The sequence below is a fragment of the Dendrobates tinctorius genome, unplaced genomic scaffold (genome assembly GCF_039654945.1).
Source record: "Dendrobates tinctorius isolate UK_male_01 unplaced genomic scaffold, ASM3965494v1 ptg000019l, whole genome shotgun sequence".
Taxonomy (NCBI): Eukaryota; Metazoa; Chordata; class Amphibia; order Anura; family Dendrobatidae; genus Dendrobates; species Dendrobates tinctorius.
Window position 1 is genome coordinate 22,855,354 of NW_027361687.1, and position 24,143 is coordinate 22,879,496.

Below are 24,143 nucleotides of genomic sequence, written 5' to 3' on the forward strand. Positions count from 1 at the left end.
GTTTTTAGCCAAACATACATGTATTTAAGAAAAAAAAGTTCCCAAAGGTGGAGAACCCAGGATTATCACTAGGGTCGGCAAAAGAACACTATCCAATGCAAGATGGACGCTAAAGAATGGTGTCCATGTACATGGAGAGGCAACATCAATGTAAGTCAGTGATTGCAGTGTTGCACTTTTTCTAGCATACGTCACAGGTGATTTGACATAACTTTTTCTCATTTTGAGATTTTTTTTGCAAATCAGGAAAAAAAAAATCAGTACCATTTTATCAGTTGATGCCAATGTTTTTCACCTTTTATATTTTTAAAATATTAGAACAATAAAAAAATAATTTAAATAAAATTTTAAATACTAAATAAAAAAGCAAATAAAAAACAATGAAAGTTAAAAAAAAGAATTGACTTGTGCAACTTTTGCAGTATTTTTTTCCTGTATAGATTACCTTAAACGCTTGAGTTCATCACGTTCTTCCTCGAATCTCTAGCACTACATATGACTTCACCATTATGAGTGTCTTTTCTGTAAGGAAGTTAGTAAGCTCCAATTACCATCCTGGGAGGGAGGGTATAAATAGGGCTGGCTGGAAGCCTAAAAACCAGTTGGAGAGCAAGCCATGACATAGTCACACCTGTTTAGCGTGACAGAGTAAAAAGCTTTGAGTGGGACGCGCTTGTAATACAATAATGGTCAAATTCCCTCATGGTAAGGTCATATGAGGAGCTGCCGGAACCAAGTGACCGATGAAAAGGAAGAAAGTGGATTTATCTCGTAGGTTTTTATAGTGGAGCCCTGGACTGTCCTTATCATGCCACCTCGAGTGATGCTGGACTGTTCTGAGTTGGACCGGCTGAGTCCACAGCTATCAGGTTCTTCTGGGAGGAGAAACTCGTCCAGACCCAACAGCCAAGAACTCGGGATAAAGTGTGTCCTCGTCGGCGACGGAGCGGTGGGCAAGACCAGTCTGGTGGTCAGCTACACTATAAACGGTTACCCAACGGAATACCAGCCAACCGCCCTCGACACGTATTCTGGTAAGAAACCAACCGTTTTACTTATTTATTTTTTTTAATTTTTAGGTCAACTAGTGTCACTGTGGTCCAATACGCTACTCATATAGTCACCGTTGGATTGCCTCTTGGGGTGATTATGGCTCTTGGTCTACTGGGGCGGTGCATTGAAATTCAGTTATTATTGTTTATTGCTACCATGGCACTGAAATAGTTAACTGGGACATAAAGGGGGGCAATGAAGTGATACTATTTTACTTCCCCGACTAAGTGTCATGTCCTCTTTAGGATAGAAGTGATAATATGTGGGAGTTGGATTAGGAGACCATGCTGAGTCAGGGACTTTTTTTTTTTTCATGACTGACACTTTTGGATAAACTTGCCCAAATATCTTCCTGCCCCCAGGATCACCCTCATTGTGTTCTCCTCTACCTTTACTCTCCTGCTGAGATGTCACTCTCATCCTGTAGGTTTCTCACCAGGGTACCTTTAGTTCTCATACTACAGATATCTGTGTGCAGACATTTTTGTCTACTTTTTTGCCGTCTTCTTATAATTTACACCTTTTTTTTTTTATAAAGTCCATTGTAGGTGCTCCCCTCCTTTGTCATTCCACATTTTTTTCACATAATTACGATGTGGATTTTTCCATTTAATTATTATGGATAATTTCCTGGTAACATTCTAAAATCTTCAAAGTGTGAATGGGATTTAAAAAAAAAAAAAAATTCACTTGATATATTCTGCAAGAAAAAATTTTGAATGTACACCCAGCCTTCACTTAAAGGGTTATTCCTCTATAGATGGACATTTTTGAAAAGAGATTGTAAAATCCAACACTTTTGCAATTTACTGTTTATTAAGATGCGCTCTCGTTTTTGCGATAGTAACGCTTTACTTTTGTTTACAGCTCGTTGCCTAGGAGACCGACCACTGTTGTCTTGCGTATTAGCACTGCGTTGAGGTTGGCACTGGATTAGGAGGTTGATGGCACATTTCAGTGATCATGGCTAGCTTCTAAACAGTGCTTAATTGAAAAAAAACCTCGTTTTGCTGTCTAGCAGCGGTGGTCGGTCTCCCAGGAAACGAGCTGAAAACAAAAGAAAATTGTTAATATCTCAAGAATGGCTGCAAATTTTAAGCAGAAAATTGCAAAATTCCGTGCATTTGCAAGATCTATCCAACAGTACCATATTTATGAAAATGGGAATAACCCCTTAAGTCTTGGATGCTGTATTTTTTTACCTTTTACAAATTATAGCAACCACTCTTTACTTGGCCTGGTTTAAAGGGATCATCCATTATCCATTGTCTAATGTGCATGATGGGGTTTTACACTGTGGTACCAAAGGCCAACTTGGAGCAGATAGTATATGAAGAATACATAGAATTTAGCGTTCCCTACTTTGTGACATCATAAATATCACCGCAGCGAAAGTTCAGCTATACGTCATTGTACACAAAACATATCAGCAGTAAACTGATAAGCTATTGTCCTTCGGTGATAGCCAGTCATTTCAGGTTTAGCAAAAGCTTTATTGCTGTGCCCTTTATTGATCTTTATTAGCAACTTTATGTGAATGTTAATGATTGCATGCACTATACAACTCTGGGGAAAATGCCAACACTGCCATACAAAACAAAGAGCAAAAAAACATAATAGAAGCAATCACCTTAGCATATGATGGGTTAATAAATTATAGATATGTTATCTTTTTTGCCGATGGAAAAAAAAATTCCCATGTCGCTATTTTGTTTTTAAATCTTACTTTTGTCAAAATAGAAAATAAAAAATAGCTGCAAAAGCATACCATTTTTTTATTCAATTTTTTCAAAATTGCAATTTTGGAAAACCACCAAAAATAGTGTGTAAAGGCTACAACTTCGACCATGAAGATTTTTAAAGCGTAATGGCTGCAACTTAGATCATGATGACTTTTAAAGGTTATTTTTTTTAAGGAAATGTTCTTTAACCTATATGACATTTATATATATAAAACATACTACGCAGTGATTACTAAAAACAAAGCGAGCATCGCAGTCCGTGCAGCTGTTGGTATCGGTTGTCAGGAGCATTTCCGGTTAAACAGGTTCCTCACCTATCTGCTAAAGGCATGATTTGATTTTCCCAGGACTTAACAAGCTTCTTAGGTGACAGAACACGCTCCAGTCAGAGGTCACACCCGTGTACTGTCTAATAGTCCTTCACTACATATGGGAGACACGTGACGGTGAAGAAAGCGTCATGGCTGCATCCCTATTGTTATGTACTCTCTAATTGGAAAATAAGGATTTTTCCAACTCTATTTGGTGTCCTAATGATAATCTAATCATTCCATACTGAATGCATGTCTGTAGACTGAAGCGGCAGAATAATCGTTTTGTCAGGCTTCAAGAATTTGGTGTAGATTAGCGCAATTACATGGGTTTATTTGAATTCTTTAACTGTAAAAAAAATCTTCATCTTAGACCTCATGCACACAAGTGTCCTCTGAGTAGTAATAAATAGAGTGCCATGGGTCCAATTTGGCCTTGGATATACAGTATATACTGCAGAGTTCTGGTCATGAGCCCTACAGTCGGGGGAGGCTTGACAGCAAGATGTAGTCTATAGCATCTTGGTGGCTTCCAGTAGACATATATGGCCGAAAATGATGTGCGACACAGCACACGGTGACTTTGTTTGCATCATTATATTCAATGGACTCATATGCCCGAATCTCGTTTTATGGGGGTTCAGATGTAAGTTTCAACAGAGCCGCTGAACATAGAATAAAATGTTTTGTGAAAATAGCCTAAGCCTTCTATACACTTTAGATAGTTGTTGGATGAAGAATGTTTAGGTCAATTGTTCTGCCAGCAGCTTTCTCGCTTGACTCTCGTATATGCAAGAGGACTCGCTCTGTTGAGTGTCCGGCGTACTCTGAGAAAGCCACTGTCAGACTTCTCTGGCGATGGCTTTTCTGAAGGGAACAAAAGGATCGTCATTTCAAAATCAGACATGTAAGATCCTTATCTCCACTAACATTATTTCCCCAGGATCTTCATACACAGTCTGTTGGCTGAAGTAATTGATATCAATTAGCATTTTTTAAGGCATTCTACCCATTCATCCACTGATTGGCAGCCTTTGCACACTACGATTATTGGGAAACAAGAACACTAAGACTAAAGCCCCCGTCTCACATAAGGAGACCGCTGAAACGTCACCGATTTTGTGATGCAACAGCGACCTCACCAGCAGTGTCGCTACATGTGACATGCAGCAGTTACCGGCCCACCCCACTGGATATCGCTGATCGTGCTCAAATGTCCTGGGCCATTTTTTCAGCGGCGGCGTCCCGCTGGCCAGCACGCATCACTGTGTTTGACCCGACAAGCGACCTCATTGGTGACGCAGAACTCAGGGACGCAGGCGGGAATTGTCAGAAAAGCTGCTGTTTGACAAAGTACCGATGACTGCCGAGGATCTCTGGATGGTTGTTGCATCGCTGAAGAGGTCTGCTTGTTTGGCAGCTTACTAGCAACCATTTGGCGACGCACCAGCGATCCTTACCACTTGGTATCGTTGTCGGGATCGCTAATGCGTCGCTAAGTGAAACAGGACCCTAAGAACACGTGTTCATGATAATCAGTGTAGATGTACCTCCACTGTCGTTGGCAGTCAGACAACCAAACAAGATGGCAGAAGAAGTTTTTTTTTTTTACTTCAAACAATGTACATGTAATACAAACACAGCTATTTCTCTGTTAGGTGCTCGTAGACCTTAGAAAAGTGACAGCTATCTCTCCTAACTCTTCTATAGTTATTCCCCTTTGGCCACGTTGTTATGCGTTTTCAATGCGGAGAAAGGAGTAATGAGCAGTGTAAGACTGGCTTCAAAATTTTGAGTTTCGTGGTCGAATAGAGTTGGAAAAATCCTTATTTTCCAGTTAAAGAGTACATAACAATAGGGGTCCAGCCATGATGCTATCTTCAATGTCACGTGTCTACCATATGTAGTGAAGGACTATTAGACAGTACACGGGTGTGACCTCTGACTGGAGTGTGTTCTGTATCAGCATCATAGCAATAGGGGTCCAGCCATGACGCTTTCTTCACCATCACGTTTACCATATGTAGTGAAGGACTATTAGGCAGTACACGGGTGTGACCTCTGACTGGAATGTGTTCTGTCACTAGCAGCAGGTCTCCTGACCTGAACTAAGCAGCCTCATACAGAGTATATCTATAGGGCTATGGTGTTGGAGTCCGAAAACCTGCAGCCAGTTCAACAATTGGACATGTAAAACCAACCCAAAAGTTTCAAGACCCCCTTTGTCCACAGTTTTGGAGGAATTAAAAATATTGAGTGTTATGATTCAACATGGCTGATCCTTCTTTCCCCAATATCTATTGGGGAAGAGTCCGGACTCGGCCGATATACACATTAGATTGTTCCCACCAAAATCTTCAGGTTTGGCCAATTTTTCTTTAAAATATATGGTGGGTATTAGGTCTAATGATTGAGCAACAATTTTTCAAAGCTATTAATCTATTAATGTATAAATCCATTGGATCATCTTCCAGTTGGTAGCAACGTTGATGTCCTGCAACAATGATCACTAGGCAGCACTAACTGGAGCCTTGAAATGAAACTTAATTGCCCCAGTGCAAAATCTGTAACAGGGGCCCTCAAGAAATCATGTGCCATTTTTTAAACTAGTATCATCTAATATATGGCATTGGGGTCTTTGGCCCCCTCAGATACTTTGCTTAAGTGAGACTATTACCTCTGTACTCTGTATTCCTATTGCCCTGTCAATTGTTAAGGATTTCTAGAATGGCAGATTACCAAATTATGCCATAAATGGTTATGCCTGGCATGTACCAAATTTATTATATAATTTAACCTCACATAGAAGATTTATATTGTTATGTGTCATTTTTTTCCACACATAGTCAACAGTTATGAGGATATGTAATGAAGAAGGGAACTGTATATATTGAATATACATAATTTATCTACTTAATTAATTTGTAAGTGAGGACCAAAGGTGCATCAATGGTTGGCACATTGGTGAGTGAGTGCTCAGTGTGTACATATAAGACCTGTGTGAAATAACACGGATTAAGGCCTTGGCAGGCCTCAAGGAGCACATATGTGTGTTGTGGATCTGAGTCTACATGGTCCTGGAGGAGGAAGCCTACTGAGAAGTCATTTAGAAAATTTGCTAACAAATTTGAGAGACCGTATTAAGAGGGGTATTGAATGAGCCTTGATTGCCAAGATCCTGGTCTAAAGTCAGGAGATAAGAATGGGATGGTGTCTAGGTAGCCATGCTGAATATAGAAACATATAGTGGCTTATCAACGTAGACACCAATGGAGGAGCAAGTGGAAAATTAGATGGTTGGCTGGGGCAACCTGGTGATTCAATACCTAGGTTACATGCTATAAAAATAGCCTCCCTTAAAACCCCATACACATTAGAATAACGTCATCAATGAGTTTGGCAATCAGTCTAATTTGCATGGTGGCCCCAAGAGATGATTGCCAAAGGAGAGAAGGATACTGAGTGCCCAATTTTGAGCTGTCATTCATTTTGTTCTCTAAGAGAGAGTTTGCCACCATAGAAGTCTGTCAGCGGCTCTCTTATAGAAAACACAGGAGGATTCAACAGAACAAGCACTCCTGTTTATGAGTGAGACAACAAAGATATCTGCCGGCAAAATCATCATTCGGCCGACAGCTGCATAGGAGTCTTTAGACCCTCGTAGCTTGTTCAAATAATATGTGTCCAGCCAACTGCTGCAGGGAAAATGTAGTATTGTGTGAAGGCTGTTCATGAGAGTGGCCAAACAGGTAATGCAAAGGCAGGTTGAGTCCTCCAGAATGAGAACTGCACTCTTAGACTGGCCACAAGCAGGGAACCCATACAAATGTATGTACATGTGCCCCAATAGGCCGTATAGATGGGGGTTGTCTTCATGTCACAACCCCTGATTTCCTAAGTATTTTGCATGATTCTTTACTGTAAATATGCTACATCTGAATACTATCCTACCTGTTGATTTATATAATCTAAATGCTATTCTTGAAGTAACCAGTTGTCTATACATTATTTGCAAGGATGCCAAATAGGGGGAAAGGTTTTATATGAAATATATAAAATTAGGTAATCTTCTCAGGTGCTGCCTTCATTTACCAAGGATCCACATTAGTTTTTTTGTGCTAAGTCATCAAGGGTATTTTGCGTTATCCTACTGTATGTCAATCCAAAATAGCAATGTTTGCAAACAAGGAACTTGTCTACATTCACAATTATTGGGCATAAATCACTCCCTTTATCAAAGTCCAGCTTTGCATTCAATGGAAAGTAATTGAATCTATTCAGTTTTTTCATTCTTTCTCTGAAATCCAAAGCAATTTGCATCTCAGAGTTTCTCCCAAGTTTCTACTGTGCTTCACAGTGGGGAGGCATTAATTTAGTTTCACCTTTGGATTTATTTTCAATGGTTGTGTTGCCTTTTCTTTTCTTGAGTGTTCATGTGTTCCCAAGCCAGAAGTAATCCTTTCTTTTCTTCTTAGGTCAGTCTGCTTACATCCTATTAAACTTTCCACAGATTGTTTGCACTACTGACTTGCACATTACACCATTACAAAGAATAACTTGGTAAAAAGGAAGTTGTGGTCTTTAGAACCAAAGTCTTTGTGGTTTTCAAGAAGAGTTTGATAGTATTTATGCTGCTAAGGGGCAGACTAACGTCATCAACATCGACACATTCAGCCTACAGTCTAATGTGTAAAGGGGTCCCCAACTTGCCCCAACAGATGATGGGGAGCTTTAGATTAGACTGTAATTGTGCATTACATTCAGCAGGACCATCTGGAATGTTGCATGAAACATTTGCCCCAGACTCATCCAGCGGGTTTACCAGCTATATATGCCGACATTTCATCTTTTGGCAACAAATAATCAGTTGCTATTGCTGTCAAGTTTTTGTGGAGTTTTGAGATTTGAATGAGGATTTGGGAGTTTCCTTTCAGCTCCTTCTCCAAAACCTCCAGGTGCCCATATCCTCTCAGTGTCTGCTCCAAAAAGACAGTGTGCGCGAAATTTAAAGGTATGTGCACGGGGTTTTTTGAGAAGTTTTTGAAGAGGGAACTGAGCGGAATATCGCTGAATACTCCTCCAAATGAGAAAATAAGAGGGCTTCTTCTATCGCTTTTTATTCACCTGTGGATCTTCAGTTACAGTTAAAAGGAACCTGTCACCAGTTCAAAATTGTCCAGTTTTTGCTCTTCTTTTACTCCCGCTGCTGCCCTGATTATTCTGTTTTTTTTGTCATTTTCCAAAGCAGAGCCCCTTCCAAACCTATTCATGGCCTCCTCGTATCCCATTCCCTGCCTCACTCTGGGGGTATGAGGCAAATTTAGAGGGGCACAGCAGATTTGCAGACTCGGTCGGGGGTCAGGGAGGTCTCCATTAATTCCTGGAGCCTCCGGGATTTGCCAAGTTGTCACGTGTGTGACTATGTCTGACATGGAAAAGAAAAAAATTATCACTGGTACTTCACACAAATTTGCACGCTAGTTATGCGTTATCAGGACTGGTAGAGATTTACAAATATTATTATACTAGTTTTCTCTCCTAATTGCACTGGAAAACATTATCAGTAAGGTCTAATGTCTTACCAGGCAGTGTCCAAATGCCCCGATACACAATAGACTAAAGTCAGCCAGACAGGCCAACAACACTGGCTTGGACAACAGTCTAATGTGAATGCAGCCTTCCGATTCTCATCCTGTAGATATGGGGAACATAAGAATCCAGCAAATCTGATTTTGAAGGATAACTCTTTTGTTCTGTAGGGCATAAAACCACCACCAATGGAGTCTGACAGCCTCTTTGTTATAGAGAACACATCCATACACAGGAGAACTTGTTCTGCCTAGTTCCGAAGAGTTGGGCAAAACAATTGGCCAAACCATCATTTCGCTGGCAGCTATCTATTGTGTATGGCACTCGTAAGAAATGATCTGGTGTTTGTCTGTTCTGAAGCTGGCCTTAGACGTGTTATTAAGATGCGTGAAAGCTGCATAAAATGATTTTTCCATCTTGTGTGAAAAACTATACAGTTGCCAAACCCTTTTGATAATGTCTTTGAAGAGTGCCTTATGTTGGACCCTGCTCAAGGTCCAGTGAACTTAAGTCACCCATTATTTGCAAACAAGTTTCAATGCCTGAGATGCAAGACAATGTCAGCTGGCCTAAGGTCACAAGAAGCTGACGTGCCACCCAAACCTGTATTCCTTGCTTCAAACGCTTTAACTTTTTTTTCATTGCGCCCCTCCTTGCACACATACCTCATGTTTAAGCTGTAAAGTAAAACTGGCCACACACAAGCCACCATTTTCTATTTAACAATTGAACTGGTACCCATAGTTATGTGCATACGAACTGGTTTTATGAGATAGTGACATATACAGAGATACAACTCATTGTGTTAAGCCCCCGTTACACACTGCGATATCGCTAGCAATATCGCTGTAAAGTCACCGATTTTGTGACGTTACAGCGATATTACTAGCGATATCGCTGCATGTGATACTTACCTCCGACCGGCTCCCCCGCTGGTTATCGCTGATCGCGCGAGAAGCTGCTGGACCATTCCTCGTCGGTGACTTCCTGCGGCGCTTCCTGCTGTGACGACGAGCGACGCGTGGAGCCAGGCGGGAGGACGTCAGGATCGCCGCATCTGACAGGTAAGTAGCGACCCCGGTCCACAGCGATGTCGCTGGTGAGATCTGCCTGAGTGGCAGCTCACTAGCGACCACCTAGCGATTCACCAGCGATCCTGACCGCGTCATATCGCTGGTCGGGATCGCTGGTGAGTCTCTAGGTGTAACGGTACAATTAGTCATTTAGATTCCACAGATTCAATAGCAGATAGTGAAACCACACACACAAATTCTGAAGATGCCCACATGCACCAAAAGTACATACATTTGAAATGAGAGAATCAATTTCAAGTCAACTTTTCTAAAATTTGCGATTCCACAATTTGTAATTCTATTCCCGAGGATAAAAGAAAAAATGCCCGGCTGCCCTTTTTATACAACGTAAGGGGCTGGAAGATGGTAAATTAAAAAAATCTAATACTTCATCGCTCACCTCTCTTGTCACTCCGCTACCCACTGCCTGGTCCTCAGGGCCTCTTCTTTCTGTCGCTCCATGCCTCATCTGACTGTTTTTCACTATAGACCAGGATTTCTAAGGGTCACTGTGAATGTCGTAAGGTTGCGATGTCATGATACCGTGACCTTACAACGGGTCATCGGTTGCCTTGCCACGGAGGAAATCTTGATCCTACAGTGAAGAACAGGCAAATCAAGCCTGCACCGCCTCATTGAAGAGGCCCTGAGACCTGGATGGTGGGTAGCTGGGCGACTGGCATGGTAAACACTGAAGTGAGCATTAGGTTTTTCTGTTTCTTACAATTTTTATGCTCTGGGGTCCTCTTGAGAGACCCAAGAGCACAATAAGGAACATTCAATTCATGGAGAATAACTTTGCTGAGAACTGAATTTCCCAGGTAAAACTGCACAAACTGGAAAACTCAAAATTCAAACAATAATTTTCACACGTCATATAAAGTCTTTATGACAACATTATTTCAGTAGTGCAGCCCCAGGCAAAGTGTTTTTAAAGTCAAAAGAATGTATCTCAGCATAGGAGTAAGATAATTAAAAAAAAAACATTTTTACGCTAAATGACCTTTAGGGCTATGTGCACATGGAGTCTTTTAGTAGAGTTTTCAGAGCAGAAACTGAGCAAAAACTTCAAATCCTTCTCAAAACTCCTCAAAAACTTGGAAAGTTTCCTGCTCTAAAATGTCATCAAAAACAGAGCTAATTTTATGGTCTTTATAAGTTGTATGGCTCACAGGGCTATAATGCAGAGGAGCTTTAAGTCACACCCCTAAGGATCCAGTGAGGCGTCCCCTTGGAAAGATGATGAAATGACTAGATAAGAAAGGCTCATATCTCTGAAGCCAGATGGTGAATTTCTAGAAAACAAAAAAACAGAATACTCAGGGGAGGAGTGGAAAGAAGATATATGCAAAAACTGGCCACATTTGACCTAGTAATGAATCTTTTTTAAAAACTAATTTACTAATTTAGACATGTTTGATACCCAGTTATTTCACAGTGACAGTTATCCAGTGAAATTCTTGAATTGTCAAAAATGAATGGAAAGTGTGGGATTTAGATATTCTCTTGCAGTGAAATGTTGTTTTAACTCTTTTTTTTTTTCCAGTTCAAGTGCAGGTGGATGGGGCACCAGTAAGAATCCAGCTTTGTGATACCGCTGGACAGGTATGTACATAAGCATTATTTGCATTACCCTTACCCAATGAAAATATCTTGATTGTATTTATTTTTCTTATTTAATTTTGTATTATTTTACGGTTTAACATTATAATTCTTGAACATTTTATGAAGTACTAGCTGAAAAGCCCGGCGCTGCCCGGGCATAGTAACTAACTGTGGTTAGTTATAGCAAATTATAATTATCCTCCATCCCATAGTCCCGTGCCCATATACCCATCATACATATCCACGATCCCATAGGCCCGTGCCCATATACCCATCATACATATCCTCCATCCCATAGTCTAGTGCCCATATACCCATCACACCTCCTCCATCCCATAGTCCCGTGCCCATATACCCATCACACCTCCTCCATCCCATAGTCCCATGCCCATATACCCATCACACATCCTCCAGCCCATAGTCCCATGCCCATATACCCATCATACATATTTGCCATCCCATAGTCTCATGCCCATATACCCATCATACATATCCATGATCCCATAGGCCCGTGCCCATATACCCATAATACATATCCTCCATCCCATAGTCGAGTGCCCATATACCCATCATACATATCCGCCATCCCATAGTCCAGTGCCCATCACACATCCTCCATCCCATAGTCCCATGCCCATATACCCATCACACATCCTCCATCCCATAGTCCCGTGCCCATATACCCGTCATACATATCCCCCATCTCATAGTCCCGTACCCATATACCCATCACACATCGTCCATCCCATAGTCAACCATTATGACATCATAATGAGCGGCGGGGCTTGCAACCTATGATGACATCAGCGTCGCCATGGCAATCATTATGACATCATAATGAGTGGCGGGGCTTGCAACCTATGATGACATCAGCATCGCCATGGCAACCATTGCGACATCATAATGAGAGGCGGGGCTTGATATGCACACACTTTTTCCCCATTATGTAGATAGGGGCAAAATTGTTTGGTAAATTGGAACGCGCGGGGTTAAAATTTCGCCTCACAACATAGCTTAGAACGCTCTCGGGGTCCAGACGTGTGACTGTGCCAAATTTTGTGGCTGTAGCTGCGACGGTGCGGATGCCTATCCCGGACATACACACACACACACACACACACATTGAGCTTTATATATATTAGATTTTAGTTGCTTATTTAAAAAAATGAATAGCAAATAGCGTAAGGACTGTATTACGATAGAACCTTCTACACATTCGTAATTACTTGTTTTGTTGCCTTACTGGTTTGAGTCAAGGACAGCTGAAACGTGAAATCACTGCAGAAAATTACCTTAATTGTCAATGCACACAGAACATCCAAATTGCAAGGCACCTGCAAAATTTTATTTTTTCTTAGGTTTCAGTGGTGGTGGGGAGGCATATTTGGGGACTAAACTGAACTGCGCTAGTTTATTCAGGGGATGTTGTTCTTAGAGGGTCTAAAAGTATCTAAAACATTTGCTGAAAGCTGATAAAATAAAAAATAAAATGCTACCATGTTCAAACCCCTGGAGCACTGGTCGTGTCCACTAGTGTTTATTTGTCCTCCATGGAGGACATGCCATACCTGTGTGTGACAGCTGTAGACAATCAATGGACTCAAATGTCTTGAGCCATACAGGAGATCTTGAGATTCTAAAATTATTTTTAGATCCCATACAACCCTTTTAAAAACTTGAATTAGTTTGTCCTCAATACTCAAAAGTAAGCTAAAGTGTTCTGGTAACAGTCTAATATGGATGGGAATCCCAGACAGATGATTCCCGGGGGAGTGAAGGATTCTCCTCATCCGTTTTGGGGCTGCAGATTCTATTTTTCTCTTAAGCTGGCCATATACATTGGGTGGATCCTGGCCAAGCGATGCTTCAGGAGATCATTTGGCCAACTGGCATCTCAGCCAACTCTCCCATAAGCAGGAGACCTCTTTCAGCCTACCGCTCCTATGTTGTGTATGAGAAAGCCACCGACTGACATGTCGGCCAGCGTCTTATCTCGATTTGAACAATGTGATTGGTAGTATGAAATTGGACATGTCCGATAAACATCTCCCCATACACATTAGACAATTGGCCAAACTTGTCGATGTCGGTGGGTTCAATTGACATTTGTCTAATGTGTATGGGGACCTTAAGAGATTACCTGCTAGAGAGATATCTGACATTGGCATTCACATAGAGAACAAAGGAGTACTCAGCAGAGCGAGTGCTCCTGTGTATGAGGGATACGGCTGAGGTGGCTGCTGGCCAAGGTGGTTGCCAGCCGAACAAATAATCAAAACATCACTTGGCCACCAGTCGTATATGGAGGGCTTTAAAGTACTTTCAAAACACTGAGAGCCAATGTTTCTAGATACTACAGAGTATATAGAGTTGTGTCCTATTAACTGAGTAAGCAGTATTGTTATCAGGAACCTATCTCTGAAGTGCCTAGGATTTAGTTTATTGCACCTATAGTCTAACCTTAGTTGACTTTCTGATCATGGGAGATAATGACTTTATATTTTTCTTCTTCTTGACAGGAAGACTTTGACCACCTCCGATCACTATGTTATCCAGAAACTGATGTATTTTTGGTGTGCTTTAGCGTTGTGAACCCCAGCTCCTTCCAAAACGTTACTGAAAAATGGATTCCCGAAATCCGAACCCACAGTCCACACACTCCAGTGGTTCTGGTGGGAACTCAGACTGACCTAAGAGATGACGTCAATGTTTTGATCAACTTAAATAAATATCGCGTTGGACCTGTGAGTGAATCCCAAGCACAGGCAGTGGCTCAGAAAATCAGAGCTCAGACATACATAGAGTGCTCTGCGTTAACGCAAAAAAACCTCAAAGACGTTTTCGACACAGCCATTCTCAGCGCCATCAAACACAAGGCAAGGTTAGAAAAGAAACTGAGCTCGAAGGGGTTCAAGAGACTTTCCAAATGCCGGTGGAAGAAATATTTCTGCTTTGTTTGAACTCATTACATACATAGGAGAGATGACGTGCAATCTCAACACTAAGTGGAGACCACATGCAAGGAGTTTAGAATATTCTGCAAGTGGCTCACTGAGTTCACTGTTGGACAGATTTTAAAGGGATCAAAAGGATTAAGTCCTTTTGCAGTCTTCACGCGCAACCTATATTTTCTATGAGAATGTGCTCATACATTAGACATGGCTGTTGTGAGCAATGAACAGGCTCCTAATGTTGCACCATTTATAATGTGATGAAGTTTTAATGCACTGTGAATATGAACAAAATATTAAAACGTAACCGTCGGTTTAATTTTTAGTCCATAAATCAATAGTACAAGTGAAAAAAAGCAACTTTGTAACATATCTTAGTACAGGAATTTGCTCATTTCTCTGCCAGAATTGATCATTCATTATCAACATTTTGAATTCAGAATTAAAATCTGTATTCAGTGTAGACGACTTTCCCATTACTGAGACAGGAGATGGCAGTTGGTGCTGATGAAATTCTATGTAGACAAGAGGGTGAGGAGGTGTCTCTGCTTCCGCCTATCTACAAAGAATCTCATTACTACCAACTGTCATCTTCTATCTCAGTAATGGCAAACTGAATACAGATTTTACATGAGAATTTGAGAATTTTCATAAGGATTGATCTATTCTGGTAGAGAAAGAAGCAGATCTCTCCCATAAGATATATTACAAAGTTGATTACTTTCATGTGTTCTATTGATTTATGGAATAAAAATTAAGATGACGATTACCCTTTAAAGTGTATTCTAATGATATTTGCTTCTGAAAGGTCCGACGGACATTTCAGAAGATCTTATTAGTTGGGGTGTGGATGCTAGGACCTTAGCGATGTCCTATTTGAGAATAGTGGGGATTATTTTTTGAGAAATGAACGAGACTTGCAGAAACTTTCCAATAATCTCTGCTTACTATCAAGGGTCCGATTAAAATAGGAAAAACGGTTCTCCAAATTTGACAACAAATTTGGTATTGAGAGTCCCAGCTACTTCCAAAATGCCACTGAAATATCTGAAATCTGCTCACGTACTACAATAGTTTTGATGGCAATTGAGACTGCCCTAATGCTCTAGAGCACTCCATACATATTAAATTGCCAATTTCAGCAGGATCAGCCAACCATCTAACGTGTATAGATGTCTCCCTGTACACCAGATGACTAATTAATATATACCGGGGCTCCTTTAACCATTTCAGGAAAGAACTGGCTTTGTATGCTTTTATTTCTTAAAGCGAATCTGTCATCGGGATTCTGCTATGTAATCTGAGAGCAACATGATGGTAGGGACTGAGTCCCTGATTCCAGTGATGTGTTACTTACTGATCTGCATGATGTCATTTTGATACAATCCCTGCCTAACTAGCAGTGCTCTAAATGCAGATCTGTGTGCAACCCTGCCCACACCAGAGATTGGCAGCTTTCTGTGTATACTGAATTGTCAGTAGTGGGGACGGGGTTACACAGAGGAGCTGGACTAGGGGAAGTAAGGCACCTAGTCCAGTAGTGATAATCTTCTGCTAAGAAAACAATGATTGTATTAAAAGAGCAACACAGCCTAATAAGTGACACATTGGTGGAATCAGGGTCTCAGCCCCTGCATCATTTTATTCTCAGATATCATGGCAAAAGTTTGCTGACCGATTCCCTTTAACTGATAAAAGCACTTGGACCAGTTCTCGGAATTCCCACTGTTGCTACATTCTAGCATGGGAATATCACTTTAATGTTGCAATTCATTAATCAGAACCAACTGTGACATTTTTCGGCTATAGAATTGGTTTTTCATTAATATTGCATGCATGCTTTAGAAAGGTTGACACCAAAATGTTTCTCGGAAAGTCTATATTCTACCCGCTAGTCTAATACATTATCAGTCCTATTTATCTGCAGACGTATGTTCAGGTTCAGTTAGTGTGTGCTTGTCTAATGATATTATCTCAGACGTGATTAATATAATAATCATTATTTCACATGTTCTAGTATCGTAGTCAAGTGAATTGCTAAAATGGGCATTCCTATAATATGCTAGTTAAATGGATCAGCGAGTGCCCATCAAGCACTTTACACTTCTTGAAATTATTATCAATCCCTTCCAATCCTTATCGGTCACTTGGACATAATTAATTTCATCTGCATTTTAGCCCCCAATAAATCATTTACTATACTCTGTACTTTAAATGTCCTGAAAGGTAGACAACTTCTTTATTTTATTTTTTTACTTAAATGCATACATTTTGGGCTATAAATCAGTTTTGCATTTAGGCTTCATTAAAAAATTTGCATTGTTTGTGTGTTGTGCTGCCTATTGCTGGCAGCAGAATGAGTTAAATGAGAATCCAGGAGCAAAGAACGCGCAAATAAGGTTTTATCTGAAAAAATCGAATAAATAATGATTTAGGCAATGATAACTTCATGGGGTTGTGAGCACCCAACCTTGTGAAAGCATAGACAGTCAACTGCCGCAAATCCACGGAACTTCAAACCAGTAATACAGGAAAATGGAGCAAAGTTTTGGATTTTCCTCTGTACTGATCAATAATGGCGCTCCAGAGCATGAGATGACGGTGCTGAGTTTTTTTTATTCATGGTTCTTAAGGGCCCGTTGCACATTGCGATATCGCTCGCAATATCGCTGTAACGTCACCGATTTTGTGACGAAGCAGCGATATTGCTAGCGATATCGCTATGTCTGATACTTACCGCCGACCGGCTCCCCCACTGCTCATCGCTGGTCACGCGAGAAGGTCCTGGACCATTTCTCGTCGGGCGCTTCCTGCTGGGACTCCTGTGGCGACGCGTGCGGGCGGACGTCAGGATCGCCGCGTATGACAGGTAAGTAGCGACCCCCGACCCCTGCGATGTCACTGGTGAGATCTGCCTGTGTGGCAGCTCACTAACGAACATTTAGCGATACACCAGCAATCCACATCGTTGTCGGGATCGCTGGTGCATCTCTAAGTGTAACGGTACCCTAAGTCAACGGGTTTCAAAGTTATTCCAAATTTCCTATGTCCTGAAGATGATGTTTGGAATAACTTCGAAACACGTTGACTAAGAACCATTGATAAAAAAAAAAATTGCAGCACTATCGTCTCACCATCTGGATCTCACCATCAGGATCTCCATTATTGATCAGCGGTGCAGAAAATCCCCAACTTTGCTCCATTTTCCTGTGTTAACTGAGAATCCCTGAGTCAACCAGCTATGATGCTCTGACAATTTGTAATTCTTCTCCCTTGTCTTTTTGTGAGCTCCTCTCAACTAATTGACGACCCAAGGTCTCATCAAAGTCTAAAGGTACTGTCACACTTAGCGATGTACCAGCGATCCTGACCAGCGATATGACGCGGTCAGGATCGCTGGTACATCGCTAAGTGGTCGCTAGTGAGCTGCCACACAGGCAGATCTCACTAGCGACATCGCTGGGGACGGGGATCGCTACTTACCTGTCACACCAGGCGATCCTGCGTCCTCCCGCCCGGCTCCAGCGATAACCAGCGGGGGAGCCGGTCGGAGGTAAGTATCACACATAGCGATATCGCTAGCAATATCGCTATAACGTCACTAGTTATATTGCTAGCTATATTGCTAGTTATATTACTAGCGATATTGCTAGCGATATCTCTTAGTGTGACATGCCCTTAATGTGCAGGAATGTAAAGACCATGTAAAATCCAAATGGTGCAACATTTTTCATGAAACCTAATTGCAAAAAAACTAATAATTGTAGCCCCCAAATACATGCATTTAAGTTCAAAAGAGAAAAAAAGTGAACCCAAAGATGGACAACTACTTTAGATTCTAATATCTGATTAAATATGTTGCTCAGGCAATGATAGTTTATATCTGGCCTCATGCAAATGGAAAACCTTGGCTAATGTGACCTTGTGCTCACAGTGGTTTTTCTTTTTAGAGGTTTTTGAAGCAGAAAATCTTCAAAAATGGAAAAACTCCTCAAAAACTCAGTTTCTGCTCTGAAAACTTTGTAAAAATTCTCCGCGTGCACATAACCAGATATGGGTCATAAAGAGTTTTTCTCAAAAGTGTAGAATTGGATCATTGAATGGAATTTGCAAAGTTGTCAGAAGGTAATGAGGATGTTTTGTTTTTTTTAACACAGAAAGTGGAAAAGGGGATTTAAGAAAGTGAAATGAGCTTGACTTAGATTGTGAGAATGCAAAAAAAACTAGATGGCCAGCTAGAATTTCTGGCACTACCATCAGTGCTGAAGGCAAGTAGCATACACTACAGTAATATGTTCAGAGTACAAGTACCCATCACGGAGGGCTAACATTACCCAGTAATCCTTGATTCCCCCATCTACAACCAAAACTTGGCCAAAAGTGTAACCACTTTCTCTGGCATGCTAATCTCTAAAGTCAAACTGACCGATCTCGCTCTACAGCATCCTCGGGCATTCAGGGCTAGGCGTGTTTTTTGCTACTCGTACAGTTAAGATTTGAAAGGCAAATAGCACACCTTCTTATGTCAATATTAATGTAGGCACTGAAGAGTAAAAACTGTTTTCCTGAAGTCCTTCCTATGCATATACTTGTACAAATGTAATTGTACGCAGCAGTGGCCATACCACGAAGATGTATTGTAAAAATGTAAATAAAAAATTGTTTTCTATAAACTTTTTTTCCGGCCAATGTTTTACAACTATATAGGTAGAATATCTGTATACTTGTCAAGTCTTCAAGTATGTCCAGGTGTTGAGGTGGTGCAAACTGAGTCATGGAATCCAGTCGATTAGGTATGTCGGTAATCTAGGACCACTGGACAGAAGCCCTGAAAACCATCTCTTGCCTGATGGCATTTGCAGCTCTTCTTAACAAATATCAGCCCACATCTGCAACAGGCCACAATGATGATGTTGTGCCAAGCCAACCATCCAAAAGTTCCAGGACTGTCTGTAAAGCACTTTTTTGACCTGTTGGTAAAAAATTGAAGGCATCGTTGATTTGTTTTTAAGCTGAAGAAACTTGTACAGATTATTCTGACTGTAATTATCACCACTTTACAGTTTATAGTGAATGCAGCTGATATCTTCATATCAGAATTATGGGATGTAGACATCACTTATAATCATGATTGTTTATTATCCCCTTCACTACCAAGGGTGGTTTGCACGTTAACTCCCGGGCCAATTTTTTCAATTCTGACCACTGTCTCTTTATGAGGTAATAACTCTGGAACGCTTCCATGGATCCCACTGATTCTGACATTGTTTTCTCATGACACATTGTACTTTATGTTAGTGGTAAAATTTCATTCATATAACTTGCGTTTATTTGTGAAAAAAATGGAAATTTGGCAAAAATTTTGAAAATTTCGCAATTTTCCAACTTTGAATTTTTATGCTCTTAAATCACAGAGATACGGCACACAAAAAACTTAATAGATAACATTTCCCACATGTTTACTTTACATCAGCACAATTTAGGAACCAACATTTTTTTTTGTTAGGAAGTTATAAGGGTTAAAAGTTGACCAGCGATTTCTCATTTTTACAACACCATTTTATTTTTAGGGACCACATCACATTTGAAGCCACTTTGAGGGGTCTATATGATAGAAAATACCCAAAAGTGACACCATTCTAAAAACTGCACCCCTCCAGGTGCTCAAAACCACATTCAAGAAGTTTCTTAACCCTTCAGGTGCTTCACAGGAATTTTTTGAATGTTTAAAAAAAAAATGAACATTTAACTTTTTTTCACAAAAAAAATTACTTCAGGTTCAATTTTTTTATTTTACCAAGGGTAACAGGAGAAATTGGACTGCAAAAGTTATTGTGCAATTTGTCCTGAGTACGCTGATACCTGATATGTGGGGGGAACCACTGTTTGGGCGCATAGCAGAGCTCGGAAGGGAAGGAGCGCCGTTTGACTTTTTCACTGCAAAATTGGCTGGAATTCAGATTGGATGCCATGCCACGTTTGGAGAGCCCCTGATGTGCCTAAACAGTGGAAACCCCCCACAAGTGACCCCATTTTGGAAACTAGACCCCCCCAAGGAACTTATCTAGATATGTGGTGGGCACTTTGAACCCCCAAGGGCTTCACAGAAGTTTATAACGTACAGCCGTACAATTTAAAAAATCATATTTTTTCCCCAAAAATGATCTTTTCACCCCCAATTTTTATTATCCCAAGAGTAACAGGCCCCCAAAAGTTATTGTGCAATTTGTCCTAAGTACGCTGATACCCCATATAAGGGGGTAACCACTATTTGGGCACATGGCAGAGCTCAGAAGGAAAGCAGCGCCATTTAACTTTTTTGGCTGGAATTGAGAGAGGACGCCATGTTGCATTTGGAAAGCCCCCTGATGTGCCAAAACAGTGGAAATCCCCCAATTCTAACTCCAATCCTAACCCTAGCCCTAGCTCTGACCCTAACCCTAGCCTTAATGGAAATAAATAAAAAAAATTTTTATTATTTTTCCCTAACTAAAGGGGTCATAACGGGGGGCTTGATTTACTATTTATGGCGGTCTTTATGTTTGGCAGCTGTCATACGCTAAAAGACGCTTTTTATTGTAAAAATAGTTTATGCATCACCACATTTTGAGAGCTATAATTTTTCCATATTTTGACCCATCGAGTCATGTGAGGTCTTATTTTTTGCAGCACAAGTTGACGTTTTTATTGGTACCATATTCGGGCACGTGATATTTTTTGATCGCTTTTTATTCCGATTTTTGGGGTGCAGAATGAACAAAAACCAGCGTTTCATGAATTTCTTTTGGGGGTTGTGTTTACACTGTTCCGCGTGCGGTAAAATTGATAAAGCGGTTTTATTCTTCGGGTCAGTACGGTTACAGCGATACCTCATTTATGTCATTTTTTATGTTGTGGCGGTTTTATGCAATGAAAACAATTTCTACACAAAAAATAATTATTTTTGCATCGCTTTATTCTGCGAGCTATAACTTTTTTATTTTTTTGCTGATAATGCTGTGTTGTGGCTCGTTTTTTGCAGGACAAGATGCGTTTTCAGTGGTACCATGGATATTTATATGTGTCTTTTTGATCGTGCGTTATTGCACTTTTTGTTCGGCGGTATGATAATAAATCATTATTTTTTGCTTCGTTTTTTATTTTTATTTTTTAAGGGGTTCGCTAAAGGGGTTAACTAATGGGACAGTTTTATAGGGCGGGTCGTTACGGACGTGGCAATACCAAATATGTGTACTTTTATTGTTTTTTTGTTTATTTTCAAAAAATGAATTTATTATGGAATATTTTTTTTTCTTTTTTTTTACTTTATTATAATGTCCCATGGGGGACATCACTGTCCTGATCGCTGATCTGCTGATCTGTCACATCACAGATCGCTGTGACAGATAAGTGATCTGTCACAGGCACTGCTACAGGCTTCCTCATGCCTGCGCTCTGCGGGCAGTGAGGAAGCCAGCTCCCTGTAGGCCCCCGTCGCCATATTGGATCCGGGGACCTGCAGGGAAGGCGACCCCCGCAGCGCTGCACATCGCGCTGCTGTGGGGGTCACAGGGAAGCACGGAGGGAGCCGCCTCCCTGCCGATGCTTCCTTTAATCCCCGGTACACCGCGATCATGTTTGATCGCGGTGTGCCAGGGGTTAACGTGTCAGGGGCAGTCCGTGACCGCCCCTGACACATTGTGCCGGGTGTCAGCTGTGATAATCAGCTGACACCCGGCCGCGATCAGCGGCGCTCCCCCCGTGAGCGCCGCTGATCGCATTAGACGTACTATTCCGTCCTTGGGACTTAGGTCCCAGGTCACATGGACGGAATAGTACCTCCAATGTAGGAAAGGGGTTAAGGTTTTCCAATATGTCGGTGCAAAATAATGTCTAGCGATTTTTTGATAAGCTGTCCAGAAATATTAAAGTCAAGCTGGGAACCCTGCAGCTAATCAAAGAGGATTTGGTGATGGCATCAAAAACTAAAAGATAAAACAGAAGCGCTCCATGGTGAAGCCCTGATACAATAGAAAGGAGACAAGTGGATGAAACCACCTCTCCAAATGAAGTTGTGCATTCGAGGCACAACTCTGATAAGGGCAACATTCCATGTGTAAACTCCTGCCGCATCCGTTCAGCCGACCGAGCAACTTGTATATAGTTTAAAAAGGAGGGAAAAAAACATTGCGGAGTACAATGTCAAATGGACACTCAAGCTAAAAAGAAAAGTTGAAACATTAAAAATCAGCAACACGTTTTGAAATCTTTTCTTCACACTCTCAAGCCTAAAGAAGATATCAATCCGATTGATCCAAAAACGTGTTGCTGATTTTTAGAAATGGTTTTTGTTTTAACTTTTCTTTTTATCTTTGGTCTCAGTTTGACAGCACATACCGCAACCATTTTTTTTCTCCTTTCCTTTTCTTTTTAATCCAGGGGATGTCCAGGAGTAGATACGGCGCAAATTGAGATTAATGACGAGGCCAATTGACTCGGTCCTTTGAATTGTTTTGCCTCAAATCTATCCAACAGGCTCCTGAAAAATTGGGAAAGCTCTTGGACTCACGGAGCAGTTATCAAAACGCTCTGTAGAATTGTTCTGGAATCGTCCGGTAAGTAGGATTAGGGAGGCTTTGGCAGGACTCTAATGAACATTTGGGGAGTGTGACCTAGGTGTGAAGGCGGCAAGGCTGAGAAATGGCTACATGCAAAAAAATAGCTTTCCTTAATCCATTTACTTCCAGGGAGCAAAGTAGAAAGTTAGGTACCTGTTTAGCAACCCCTACGTGTGGAGGGGTAGACAATAGTATTGGGACTGTCTGACCATGATAACCAATCACTATGAGTGTTTAAAACAATCAGTTTTACTCCACAGGAGGCCATGAATGCAAACCAGACAAATGGCCAAAAAATGGTTCAATTCAATAACCGTGACAGTAGTGGCTTCCTATTTGCTTACATCTTGTCCGTCAGAGCACACAGAGCTATTCACCAGGAAGGAATAGGATAGACTGGGGTGCCATTGTTGCCAACATTTCTCAGGATATTTCATTCCCCACCCCTCCCAGGACCCCCCACACCATATCTATGAAAGCCCCTGACACATAAATCTTGTTCCCTTCAGACCCAAAGAATCTTGGAAAATCCAGGATAGCTGGCAGTAATGCAGTTCAATTCTAAGACTATGTTCACTCTACAGCTGAAATCCGCAACAGCCCTGTACCACTGTTTTCTGCACATTCTTTCCCAGAACTATCACTGGTCAAAATGACCCCTCGGTTTCGCAAGTGCAATGACTGTTTCCTTACAAGATAAATTGATTGTGCAGGGAAAGCTGAGGAAAGATCACAGAGGCACAAGACTGTTGCTGTATTTAGACGCCATGTGACTGCTGCTTGCCAATGTAACCTTAGGATATCTGCCCACCAAGTCTTTTCGCTGAGTTTTTGGAGCTGAAACGGAGACGAAAATTCAAGGATTTAGAGAGTTTTTGCTCAGTTTTTTTTATGACCTGAAAATGCTCCAAAAAATATAAAAAAGAATGAACACATACAGAACAACGTCAAAGGACCTACTTTGCATGTGTTTTATCACTTGTCATTTCTTTTAATAACTCCGGACTTCAAAAAATGTGAAGTGGTGAAACAAAGTGACCAGTCCATTCTTCTACTTTTTTTATTGATCTGAAAAAAATAATAAAAAAGCGACGTTGATGTAAAAGACGTCAGAAAATACATTTCAAGTAAAACACTGCCGTTGCTTCCTGTAGCATCTTTCTACAGAACAAACTATGCTGGTATGATGGTATCTTAGGCCGGTTTCACATTTGCGCTTCAG

The 24,143-nt window shown here is 41.0% G+C and overlaps 1 protein-coding gene across 1 annotated transcript; it reads left to right on the forward strand.

Annotated features, from left to right (window-relative positions):
* Positions 1-613: 613 nt before the first annotated feature.
* On the forward strand, positions 614-18,997 carry RHOV (ras homolog family member V). Its single transcript, XM_073566687.1, has 3 exons — positions 614-1,034; positions 11,315-11,373; positions 13,893-18,997. Exons 1-3 carry the CDS (start codon positions 809-811, stop codon positions 14,331-14,333), a joined length of 726 nt encoding a protein of 241 aa, XP_073422788.1. The 5' UTR covers positions 614-808; the 3' UTR covers positions 14,334-18,997.
* Positions 18,998-24,143: the final 5,146 nt, after the last annotated feature.